Source organism: Panthera leo, chromosome C2, assembly GCF_018350215.1.
Source record: "Panthera leo isolate Ple1 chromosome C2, P.leo_Ple1_pat1.1, whole genome shotgun sequence".
Taxonomy (NCBI): domain Eukaryota; kingdom Metazoa; phylum Chordata; class Mammalia; order Carnivora; family Felidae; genus Panthera; species Panthera leo.
In genome coordinates, this window is record NC_056687.1 from 92,407,589 (window position 1) to 92,421,694 (window position 14,106).

Genomic DNA, 14,106 nt, shown 5'->3' on the forward strand with positions numbered 1-14,106 from the left:
TGCATGGTGAAGTTCTTGAAAACATTGCTGTCACAATTCGGCATTTAATTTTAAATTTTCAACTGGCAAACTGTTGACTGCTTCAGGATTTTCAATTTGAAAAATTCATAAGAAACTTGAGAATATAAACAACTGAGGTATAAAAAATACTTAAAGTTAAATATATTAAAATTTATTAATTAATGTATTAAATAATTAAAATTAAATGTATTAAAATGTTAAAAATTCTTGCATTAAAGTCTTGCATAAAAAACAAATGACAACAATAGGATATTTAAAGTTAAGAAGATGATTATGAACAGCTCTTTATATATCTTTCTAATATACAGTTTCATTGGTGGGAAAACACACATTCCTGCTCACTGAAATTATTAGAACATCCGAAGCAATGCCTGATTAGACACTATGGGAAACTAATGTGTATTTGAAAAATGTTACAGAAATATTTTATACCTAAGTTTGCCACGTTATATCTATTGTCCACCATACTCCAAATTCAAAATAGAAAACCAGAAAGAGATCAAGATTTCACTTTGCAGGGCTAAAATATCTCCTTCCCCAAGACATGTAAAATCTATTAAAAAAAATTATTCTTTTTTTATATTTTGAGATTGGCATGAACATAGGCTTATGATTACATAGAAGTAACTAACACTGAAGAGGAAGACAAAACTGATTCTCAATGGCCAAAATATATGATATGAACAATTATTATAAAAGAAAACCTAACTTAAATTGCTTTTTCAAAATCTTTTAAAGAATGAGAGTGAGGTCCTTCTTTTTGTGCAAATAACAGTATAAATTATATACATTTAAAAAATGTATAGTATAAGACTTTAAGAACAATTAATATTAAAAAGATAAAATCTTTTGTGATCAATTGTACTCTTTTAGCAAATACTCTTAACTAATATACCACAATAAAGGTGTTTTATTAAATGATAAAGTAATTTCACTCCTCAGATTGTGGCAATACTATGAAAATATACTTACACAAGTAGAATATCAGGTTTATCTTTTAATAATGGTTTGTTATTACATAAAACAGTATTTCAGAGTGCTTGATAAGTTATTTTGAAAATAGTATTTCCCTATATTTTCTTCAAACCAAGAATCTCCAATTTGATTTTGTTTTACATATATATATATATATGTATATACATATATATATGTATATACATATATATATATAAATAATTGACTTGAACTCTTTATCACTTTATGATATCAACACATCTTTTCCAAATCAAATATTTCAATATAAATGCATTGAGACAAATATTTTTAATTCTTATCTGACCAGCTTTTTAAAAACCCAAACCTATACCACAATGACAATCATTCCCCAAAGCCAGTCCATCCACATATTCTCAGAGACTATAAACTTGTTTCTAAGCTCATGTCAAATTTCAGACAATTTTATGGCATTGTAAAAAAGAAAAGTAGAAGGGAAAATTTGTCCAGGGACTAATTTTTCTTTAGAAAGGCCCTGATGTTGTTGCCTTTCACAGTTCTGTAAAGTGAAACCAGGAAATACATTATTCAACAATGTGAATAATTTCAGTACCTTTTACTTTCAAATTTTAAAATCAACCCTGTCTTTCATCACGTAATTTATGAACATACTTATAGAATTTATTAAAAATATCAAAAAATTTGGTTCAAACAAAATCAACAAGCATAGAACAATGAGTGAAACAAAGCAAAGCAAAACAAAATGAGTCAAGAGCAAAACTATCACATACTTCATGGATTAATGGCGAAAAGAAAAGAAGAGACTTCTTACCAAGTACCCCAAGTCGATAGTTGACTGTGATGACGATCACATTGCCATAACTTGCCAAGACACTCCCATCATATAAATTTCCAGTACCTTCCATATATGAGCCTCCATGGATATACACCATCACTGGTTTGGGACCCCCACTGTCCCGAATATCTGAAAAACAAATGGTTGGCAATTGTTCTTATCCTCAAAAAACACACATCATGAAGCAGAGAATAAATTTTCCATTTTAGGGACGAAAGAGTATGATTTTAATATAGTTATTTAAATTGCTGTTTTGTTAAAGTGTTTCTTCAGCAACTCATATAATGAGCTATTGTAAAGGAGAGCAATAGATATCCACTGTTTTCTGATAAGATTCCGTTAAAAATTATAATCTGAATTTCAAAACTTGGACAAATTGAAAATAGGTGCTTTTGATTGATTTCTAAAGTGACAGTAGAACAAAAAGAAAGAATGATAATAGTTCTTAGAACTATTTTTTTTTAATGTTCTGGACCTCATATGGAATTTATGAGCCATATACTAAGGACAATGTTAGCACTGCTATTGTGAATAAAACACTCTGTTTTTTCATTTCTTATTTACTATAAGGATTTTATTAAATGCATAATGATTATATTGAATAATTTATGCTCTAACTTGTGAACATAATTATAACACTGTGTTATAGGTTTCAGGAAGTTTCATTTCACGACTCAAGTATTAACTGGCAAATGAATGTTTGGGTAATAACATCTGTATTTTTGTTGTTGCACTTAGGGGACTGTCACTTAAATGATATTTTTTAGTTAAGTCTGTGTTATCCGCCCAATTCACCTACTCTACCCTTTGGAAGAAGAAAACAGACTAAATTATACTTTTCACCTCTTTGTGTAATATTGTACTCTTCTTAATCCCACTTTGGCTCTCTGATTTTGTCTTGTAGACATGAAACAGAATATACCTAAGTCCAGTTGTCAAGTGCAAAATTTAAGATGATGTTAAAATGATTTCTACAGCTCTGGGTTTTAATCAACTGTGTTTGCTTTTCTAAGATACTGTCCCCAAATTTTGTAGTTTTCAGTAAGGATCTAGAAATGATATATAAGGGAACCATAAGATAATTTTAATAGATATTAAAAATGCCCTAATCTCTAGAGAAATACATGCTTACCTTTGTATTGGCACACACGGTGTTAACTATTATATATTGAAATATTATATATGTATGTATATGATTATGAACATTTACATACATACATACATATATAAAACGTTACTATTCTATAATAGCTCATTATCTCTTCTACTTACAATTGAAACAAAATTAGATCAAGTGTATTATCTTCTTGTTAATGCCAATATTAGAAGTGTCATTTAAAATTATAGTTTTGTTCCTTTGCTTTTAACATTTTTTGGTCAAACTTAAATTTCTTATCTTTACAAGTGAGGTTTCTGCTTTCAGAATGGCTAATATAATACCAACTCATTGAAAAATCTGATGATTATTTAGGTGCTGCTTTACATTTCCTGTGAAAAGGATGACTAATATAAATGTGCCCATTTTTCTACTGTAATAACAAAGTGATTTTCTTAAATGAAAAATTCCTTTTAGGATCAGGAATTGCAACTCAACTCGTTTGTCCAGATTTTCAAATTGGGGAAATAAGCTCATTGCAGAATTTAGAGACTTTTTAAAAAGACTATTTTAAATTTGACTTAATACTAGCATATGAATTTACCATAAGCCCACCACTCCCAAGGGCGTACTTGAGAAGAATGTCTTACTTTTAAGTGGTAGAGGAGGATACTTTGACATAGAAACTATCCACTAGACACAGTTCATTTCGAAGAAAAATCTAAATTTATTTTCGCCTTAAATCCTTGGGAAGGAAAATGGTATTCACTCATTTGTAAAGATTTGAGGGCTTGTGGAGATGTTAGGCTTACACAGAGAAAATAATCCTTTGGAAATTTTTAAACTATCCTCCATTTTTAAATGCCTGTTTGCTACATACAGTTTTAGCTTATTTTTCTAGTATGGCTGGCACTGAAGAAGCAATAATAAATTATTAAACTGAAATCATTAACTGACTGTTCACAGCAGACACTGTACTCTGCTAATTGTGTGCTTGTAGGTAGCACAGAGGGAGGCTGTTTCAGAATTCTTCTTTAATTAAAATTACATAGAATTACAAAGCACCAACTGTGAACAGTAATGAAATCTTGGTAGAACCATTCTGTTCACCTGGAAAACAATACAGGCACACATTGAGAAGACATGCCACATTTTATACTTAATAACAGAATGAAGTGGACATTGTCAGGAAACACTGAAAATATGACAGTACATCCTAGGAGCCTTTTGAGTGGTGTCTCTTTATTTTTCTTTGAAAATCAGACTTGAAAGAATTACTGATAGTTTGGGCCCATTCTCATTTCCATTTTGTCTTTTCAAACTTCTCAAAGATTTCAGCCTTGTCTAAGAACTTAATATGTTAAGCTCTTTTCCAGAAAGGTACATGAAATTTGAATGCTATGTTCTGAACAGTATTTCTTTTTGTTTGAAGTAATCCTGAAGCTAATTCTATATGGGGTATTAATTAATAAAATAAGTAATATTACTGTATGTAACATCCCTTAAAATTACTGATAGTTTGGAAAGATGCCATATTTCTATTACAGAACAATTGGTATTCTATGATAGTGTGTATACAGAGGTCTACCCTAGACTTTATTTTCTTCATAGTATACAGTCTTTTTGATGCAAATGTAAGTCGTAAATAGTTTAAATAGCATAATAATATAATGATAAATATAAATAGCTTAAATTGTATTTATATTTCCTTTGTTTTTTTTTTTTTATACAGAATCTTTATAAGTGAGACTAATATATCACATAGCTTACTATTGAATACTATTTGCTAATGCCATTCTTTTAGTAATAAAATTTTGGGGAGCCATTATGTCTTTCATGCAAATGTATTAGATGTCCTTTGGTAATTGCTAATGAATTTATTAGAGCTAAGTCATCCTTCTAAAACGTGTCTAATATTTTTCTTTATAAATAAGGTAGATTTCACCTAAGATTTCTGACTTTGCCTAAACAGCTGCTACTGACTTTACTAAAATCAAAACCGCTCTCAAAGCCTTAAGCACTAGTTCAGGTCCAGTGAAAAGACCAATGTTCATAACGCATATTTATATTTTCCATTATATGCATTTTTTAAGGCTTTACCAAACATCTAAATCTCTGAAAAGAGTAGGATGGTAAGGGGGAAATACTACACTGAAGGTTATTTTTTATGGTAAGAAAGTATTTAAGTGTTTCAAGTTAAAAAAATTAATAAACTTGGAATCTGAGTAAATATCTCGATTTTAAATTTTAGTAACTATTTTACCTTTCTGATAAAAAGTTTAAGCCAACGTGGCAAGTGCCAATAGTTCTAGAGCAATTAATGGGGATTTATTTGTGCCTGGCAACCATGGTTTTGAAATCACTACTCTCCTTAATGGTCTTAATGAATATTTATTAGTCACATAACTCCTTAAACAAGTTTAGCGGTTTCCTTTTTCTTAAAAAAAACTCATGAAGTTTTTAATTGCCCATAATTTAGAGGTTTTGGCATTTAAAAGTTTTTAAAATGTGGGGTAGTGCCGCAATTAAATTTTTCTCTGATACATTTAAAGATATTTCAAGATATTTTTTGTGCCCCTCTTTACTGAATTTACCAACCTCAGTTACCAACTTCATTCCAAACCAGCAAAAGAATATAGAAGTGTTGACTGAATATAATTCTTAGTTTAAAAGTGTGTAAAAATCTACAAGAGCAATTTTTAAAAGGCTCTATGTAGAATATAAAATTGCATTTGAATACTGAAATATTAATATCAAGGTATTCTTAGCACAATTAAAAACATTTAAACATCTCTTAAATTCCCAAAATAAATTGGTAGAAATCTCGGGTGTTGCTTTGACCCACTTTTATCACTTCAGATTAGTCTTTTTGGAACCATGGAAATAGTCTATGAAATATGTAGTTTTTTGAGGTATTATAAAACACAAATGAAAAGTGATACAATTGTGTCTGGCCTAAAATTAGCAAAAGAATAACGGTAAAGACACAAAGGAGAATAGGAAGTAACAATTATGCTCCACTGAGAAGCATGATTTGGGTTAGTTTAAGTGAATGAGGGGCACACCCCAGTCAATGCCTCTGGTAGCCTCTGAATGCGGTGGCTGTTATAGGAACCTTGAAATCTAGTAAAGGATTTGGGTTATCAGGGAGTAATGGAGAATGGGTAACTAGACTTTTGACTAAAGTAAAAGGAATAATTTATCAAGTAGTTTATATTTGTTTGCTTTATGTCTAGTGATGTTGATTTAACATTTGGAACAAATTAAATGTGAAAGTTGGCCTTGATTTTTATTCACACTCACATCTACAAAATAACTGTAAAAGGAATTGAATAGAAGATGCTCAGACTTTTCTGCAAAGTTTTTTTTTAATCCTAAAAGAAATTGATTTATCTTTCTTGTCTTCTAAACAATTACCCAAAACGACAGCACAGAGGAATAGACTCAACTTGAATTGACTGCTCTTACATTCTACACTTTTGAGCATTTAAAAATATTTATTGATTTGATAACTCTTGTGACTGACTAACTGGCTCAGTACTTAATCTGCCAATTTAAACAGGAGTTTAGTACATTTTTAATGGCTATTTAAAACTGTTAAATGTGCTTCAAAATAGGTCTATAAAATAGATTCACATTGACAGGGCTTAGCTCACTATGGTGGCTCAGAGGTATCTTTTGTAAACATGTAAATGTCTTACTTGATACATTTTACCAAAAGAAAAGAAGTACATTAAGTCACCAATCAAAATATTTTTTTAAATAGGAAAACTATGTGTACTGACCTTGTAAGTACTTTCAGATAATTTGGAGTTTACAAGTCTACACACTAAGAAGTCCTTTATATTTAAGTATTATTTTAGATAACAAATGTCTAAGAGTTAAGAATTTTCAAAGTTAAGAATTTTCTCAACAAATCTCAAAGCCCCTAAGTGGAAGCAGGCTTCTTAGCTGTGAGAACAAAGTCAATAAATGTGTTGAATGTTTAAAAACTTCAGATTTCCAACAGTGTTTTTAAAAATCAAAATTTGCATTTTGACATTATAAGTTTATTCTTAGCAATTTAGCATTCAAAGTGATAACTCTTGGACAGTTTTAGTGATTTATTTCAAATATTAATGACAGCTTTGTGTTTAATCTTTAATCCACTGTTGGGGTTCATAGTAAACATATTTTTAATCAAAGGTCATCAATTTCATTTAATCAAAATATTTCTTGAATGTTATAAAAATATTAAAACACAATAATATTTTTAAGCTTTCAATACTTCACCTTCAATTTTTTACTATGAGGTAGTTTATTAAATATATATGTCAATGAAAATAATTCAAATTGTTTAGTAAGGATGCATTCATTCATAGTTGTAACTCATGGAGATAGTATTTCTGCTGGTCTGCTTGTGGATTTATTTTCTTTTGAAAAACCATTCTCCCATATTATTAATATTTTTATGAAATTTAATTTCTAGGGTTCTGGGAGTTACTTTTAAGCCTGGGATTACATTAGTCACTTCTCTGAGAATCGTAACTAGGGTAGCATTAAAAAAAAAAAAAAAAGTCCTAATTGGAATGAAGGTGAACTGAAAATATCAGTGGACACTCCACCTAATACCAGATAAAGGGACACACTGGAAGGAGAAATGTCAAATCAATCCAGCAAGTACTTACATTTATAGAGTATATCAGAATTGTACATCGTAAGAAAGTTAGAAAGACAAAACAATTTTGATATTAGCAAAGTAGGAAATATTTTACTGCTTATAGCTGGCAATACTTTGAAAATCAGAACATTTCCATTTGCCGGTCTAGAAATTATCTAAATAGGTGGAATACCTTTATCTATACAATTAAATTTATTTACATAATATTTAAGCAAATCAACAGAAAATAGTCTTTTTGTCTTCTAAATTATATTGCTCAAGAAACACTTTAGTTTTCCTTCATTTTATTGGGTATGGGGTTCTTTTTAAACAAATATCATATGTAAAAATGAAACACATTTTGATATTGGGTAAAATGTTTACATATATTAGAAAACATGCAAAATGGGTACAAAGAGACTACAGGGGAGAGATTGTTAGTTCAAAGAATATGGACAAATTTCAGTCAAAACATGGTATGAAACATATCAAAAGTCAGTTCAAGAAAACAAAAAAAAAAATGCCCCTCTTTCTAAAACATTTCAATGGTTGGCATCAAAATGTAAAACTTAACATTCATTTTGAAAAAAAATTAAAAATGTATATTTATATGTAACAACAAGCAAGAAGACAAAACACATCAAAAACGGGAATTAAAAACAACTCTTCAAAAAAAGACAAGAAGTAAAAAAATAGAAAGGGGTGGAAAAAGTGATTGAGGCCGTTGTCATGCAAATAGATTTGGTGGAAAAAAATACCTTCATCTTCAGCACCGTCATTATCACCTAAATCATCTGTCTGTTTCTTTGTAAGGGGACCTAGGATTGAGAACGGAGAAATGGAGGGAAAAAAAAAAAAAGACAATTCAAGAATAAACAAGACTGAGGGGGAAAAAATAAATGTAAATACTAAAATTCTCAAGGGTATTTCCAAAAAGAGCAGGGAAGTGGTTACGTCAAAGTGATTATCTATTTTGTTTAAGGAAAAAAAAAAAAAAAGAATCCCTTTCCCCAAAATATCTTATAGAAGATTTGGTTTGTGAATATATCCAGCATAAAAAATACATTATGGTTTGAAACTCAAGTCATAAGCAAAGGAAATGATTTTTTTTTAAATATCTACTGCATATAAAAAAGTAAACAGTTTTAGCTGAAAGAACTTAATTTATTCAGTGTCTTTTCTAATTTGAATTGGTGACAACAATAAAGTAGGCCAAACTCATCTTTAATTTGGGACAATATAATAACATTAGGGAAAACAGAGATATGAACATTTTTATGGTGTTTTTTTTTTCTTTTTTTTCTCCTGTTTTTTCTTATAAGAGCGTTAACACTTGAATTTTACACATTTTTATATCATACATTTTTCGTAACTGTGACTTTTTAAAATTACTTGTCATAAAACAAATATTTCCCCATTTGTTTTAATTAAATATTAGCTGTGGATTTAAGACATTTGCAGCCTGCACAAAAATATGAACAGATAATCTCATCACTCTGTAGAGAAAGCTACTATCATTAGAAGTCAGTGTTTAGTTATTAAGGAAGTTACAGAGTCAGGCCTTATATTTCATAAGCAATTTAGTAATATAACAGAATTGTGCCCTTGTGCAATTTCACGTCCAGTAGAGTTATTTACAATGGAATCATGTTTTAGGATAATAATTGCATTAAAACACTGTGAATGTTTAATAAATGTTTTATTATACTTAACAATACTAATTTGCTAAAATAAAGAAGCACACCAAAGGGGAAGCCAAAGGCCAGGTGAAAGTAATTTTAAGTGTCACATTCTTGACATATTCAGCACAATGAAAAAGCAAGTGAAGCCCCACATTTCTTTTTGTTTCCACAACCATTTAATTTGTATGACATTTCATAATCCTCATGCAAAAAGCAATCATTACAAACACAGGACACTCAAGTTAAAAGACAGCCAAACACAGCAGTAAGCAAGAGAATTTTGTCATGCATAAAATAAGAGTCATAGAAAAAGGAAGGGGGAAAAAGGACTGAAAGTCATGTGTTGATTTCAATAATATAAATAGAAAAAAAGCAGGCATTAACTGTAAGCACACTTCATACGGAAAGATTGTTAAACATTTCGAGAAAGATTTCTGAGTCTTTTCAGTGATTACTGTGCATTATGTTTGTAATTCAAACCATACCTATTATCACAACCCTCAAAGAATGAAAAACACCATCCCAGAAAATGGAAGAAAAAAAAAGAGAGAGAGAGAGAGAGATAATCCAGTTGTTTCATCAGCTCAGAGAAACATCCCTGAAAAATAGTAGTAAGTGGTAAAATCCAAAATTGGAAATGAAGAAATTAACGATGTAACTGAAGGGACCCATTGACTACTCAATTCCAAGGTCATGGTTTCAAGGTCATTCCAAATACGGAGAAGGGGTACACAATAAATTAAGTGATACACTTTTATAGTCACTCTTGCAAGCAATCATTCCATTAAAAGAAAACCTAGATGAAAACAAGTCTATGTTAATTGACACTCAGCTATAAGTTCACAGAAATCTACGTTTCTTTAATATGACCCTGTTTAGTGGAAAAAATACCCTCAATGTTATTGGAAGTCCATGCAACAATGATGCTATGTTTCTGAAAAATAGAGTTTTTTTTAATTTAAATTTAAAAATTACTATATCAAAACCTTTATTTGAAATAGTCCCAATTTTAAAACATCACACAAAATGTTAGGCTCATAAAATTATGTTTTCAAACTTTTTATTTTTCTTTAGCTACCTTAAGCAGTAAATGAACAGACTTCAACAATTATGATTTTTTGCATTTCTATTTTCAAAGATGCTATATAGAAGTTACAGTTTTATTTACTGGTTAACAACACAGATTAAGTGCAATGGTCATTATTTATTGCTGCCAAAACCACTATCTACTTTCCAATTTTTGCCAAACTACTTAATTTGCTTAATTCTTTTTTTTTAAATTTTTTTACTGTTTATTTATTTTTGAGAAAGCAAGAGACAGAGTGGGAGCAGGGGAGGGGCAGAGAGAGAGAGGGAGATACAGAATCTGAAACAGGCTCCAGGCTCTGAGCTGTCAGCATAGAGCCCGACGCGGGGCTTGAACTCACGAACCGTGAGATCATGACCTGGGCTGAAGTCGGACGTTTACCGACTGAGCCACCCAGGCGCCCCTTAATTTGCTTAATTCTTGACTCTATTAAGAAACCACTAATATGAGCTCAAAAATTTTTTTTTGCTGAATCATCAATTCACTAACATTTGGATACACATGTAAAACCTGTAACAATTAAATCAAGTCACTGTCTTCATTTTGTGCAGGCTTCTTTTGGATAATTCAGGCGAAGCCGTCCTAGGGTACCCGAGGAAATTTACATGACTTCTTCAGGAAATCATTCAGCTTCTACAGCCAGTTTTACCTACTTTGCACACACACAGAACTGCTGGTTCTTAGGTCTGCATAAAATGCACTATTAAGAGAACCTTCATTAAAACCTGATCTCCCACTTGTTTGCATGTGGGACAGAGTTCTCAGTTTTCTCAGTTGCTAACTGACTCTGGGTCTGCATAAGTAGGGAATCAATGGAAATGATACTGCATATACAATGAGATGACTTTTTCATGGATGAAATGGTTGAACCACCTTTTTTGTTTCATTATTTATTATCACCTTCTCTACTCAGGAAGCTGCACGCCTCTTAACTGATGCAGAATAATGATTACATACATGCACTGTATGCAACATCTTTTACTGTAGTAAATCTGAAGAGTTAAAAACAGATATAGATACTGCTTCAGCATCATAAGTAGATGGTGACATCATTATTGTAGAGAAAGAGTAAGTCAAGTTCTCCCAACTAAAGAATTTCACTTACTGAATACTAAATAAAATCTTATTATCATAGGATATCAAATTGTTACCACACTATGGGTTCCAGCAGTAATTTCATAATTCCAGCATAACTGGGTTTTCTTAACATCAATAATTGTTTACACATCTGATTTTCTAAAGGCTCCCTGGGAAGAAGAGGGCTGATAACAGTTTTTGGCAAAAATGATTATAAGAAAAAAACAAAAAAAATAGAGTTCCTTTATCTCATATGCTTAAAGGCACAGAGAACAAGTATCTGAGAGTGTCCAGGAATGCAAAATAAAAAACTCAATCCTGCTTTCCCCGAGGAAGCCTCAAGTAAACATATACTGTGGATTACAGAAACAGATCCCTACATGATCTCAAGATTCCTTATTCTACGGCTAGAAGGAAAACAGTCTGTTGCCTTAAACTATCTTCTTTTTAGGATATCAGCAACACTGGTTCATTTTTTCTTTTCTCTAAACTGACATAATTTGGTATAATTACTGATGTTAATTTTTTTTTAGTTGAAAGAAAATACAGTAAAAGGTAATTGTCACTAATTGTTTTAGGAAAATTAGACAACCACATTTCAGAGACCACATGCTCCTATAAATTGATCAACATGATTTCCCCAGAAGGTTAAAACATTTATCCTTCAACGAAAACACATAGCAATCATTAACAACAATCCAACCACAGCTTATGCTTCTTTTAAACTACAAACAGTGTATTTTCAATACCAGCAGTTTAAATGGGTATCTTAAAGCATCAAAATATAAAGCGAATGAGTCCTCTACAACCTGGAGAAGTGATTTATTTTACCTTGAAACTCTATCGGATCTGTCCTCCTTGAGGAATGCACACATAACTCTCATTAGAGTTAATAGGAAAGTGGACCTCATGTCATTTTGAAAGGGAGTGAGAGTAATTACTATATTTTATATCTCCTATAGGCAATAAATAGATTCAGTGGTGAAACAACAGGACTAGGAAGGGAAAGGGAACTCCTAACCATGAACTTTCAACTCATTTAAATCCAAAATAGTTCCTTTGCCATTAGTATAAGCATAATTCAAAGCACTGGCCTTTACAAAGGACTTATGATACAGTCTTACATTTTAGGATCTGACCACAGTGCTTTTTATTTTTTAAAAAAAGGAATGAAAATATCAGCATTTCTCTGTAGTTAACTGGAGAATAATTATGAGGCTCCGAAATAATTACTATCCACCCATATTAATGCTGCTTTTTATCATTTTCTTTGATGAAGGGCTAATATACTTTAGGTCTCAAATACATTAGAACTGATTATAAATTCCTTCATTATGGGTTCAATTTAGCAGAAATTATCTGTACTTTGTGTCACACATATCTGCAAAAGGCAAGCAGGTTGAGGGTATTATTAGCTCCTGAGTTAGAAGGCTGGCTATGAGAAATGTGTCCTTCTTAAGAGAAGGAGTCTTTGAAATTTTTAGGATTATTTAGAGCTCCAGGCTCCTGTGAATACAATTGTGATAGATGGAGAGTCCTGGCTAACGACCTTGCTCTATTCTTTCCCCACCAGACTTTGAGGTAAACTGACTCCATGGAACGCCTAAGGCTATTTCCACAGAATGGGGAAATTGAAGAATGTTGCAATTTATTTGGAAATTATATATCTGATAAGAATTTAATATCCAAACTATATAAGGAACTCATACAACTCAAGGCTGCAAAAAAAAAACAAAACAAAACAAACAAAAACCAATAATCTGATTGAAAATGGGCAGAGGGCTTGAAAAGATATTTTTCTAAATAAGACCTACGAATAGCCAATTGATACATAAAAAGATCACGAATCATCAGGGAAATGTAAATCAAAATCACACTGAGATATCACCTCACACCTGGTAAAATGGCCATCATTAAGAAGACAAGATGTTAGGTAGCAGCTAGATATAAGTAGTAGAAAGCATACCCAGAGGCAGAGTCCCAAGTCCTTGAGGGGGAAATAATAGAGACAGGAGTTGGAGGCAGGGATGGTGATAAATAAGCCACACATTAAACACCCAGGGGCACAACATTCTAACCTTGTGACTTCCAAGATCTTGGGTCTGACAGACCCAGAGTCACTTGTGCAGAACACACACTGTCCTCTTCCACCCCAGGCTAACTCCTAGACTCATTAGAATATATTTGCATTGCAGGGGCACCTGGATGGTTCAGTCTGTTGAGCAGTTGAGCTTGGATTTTGGCTCAGGTCATGATCTCAAGGTTCCTGGGTTCAAGTCCACGTGGGGCTCTGTGCTGACAGTTCAGAGCCTGGAGCCTGCTTCAGATTCTGTGTGTCTCTCTCCTTCTCTCTCTCTGCCCCTCCCCTGCTTATGCTCTGTTTCTCTCTCTCTCAAAGATAAATAAACATACAAAAAAAAAAAAAGAATATATTAGCATTGCAGACACAGCTGTTCCTAGGGAGAAAGTCTCCTTTACTGTTTCACTACAAACCTGGTAGGTTTCACATCTCCCCCCCTCCCCCCCACCCACCAGCCTGTGGGAGGAATTCCCCAGGTGATTGGAAGCAGCCCCCATTAGAGACCACCCCACTACAAGTCGTTGCTTCTCCCAGCCCAGAGAGAAGCAACAAATATGTAATCCCAAAACAACCCAGGGCCTGGTCCACCTCCAGGAACCTGCTTGCTCTCCTGCTCTCCCACCGAGAGTGTACTT

General features: G+C 32.0%; 1 protein-coding gene across 1 annotated transcript in view; it reads right to left on the reverse strand.

Annotated features, from left to right (window-relative positions):
* Nucleotides 1–14,106, reverse strand: part of NLGN1 (neuroligin 1) — a 672,475-nt gene that overhangs the window by 449,980 nt on the left and 208,389 nt on the right. The window contains exons 4-5 of the mRNA XM_042955278.1: nucleotides 8,304–8,363; nucleotides 1,787–1,939 (exon numbers count right to left, since the gene is read on the reverse strand). Of these exons, the coding sequence (XP_042811212.1) occupies nucleotides 1,787–1,939; nucleotides 8,304–8,363 (213 nt within the window). The remainder of the gene's footprint in view (nucleotides 1–1,786; nucleotides 1,940–8,303; nucleotides 8,364–14,106) is intronic.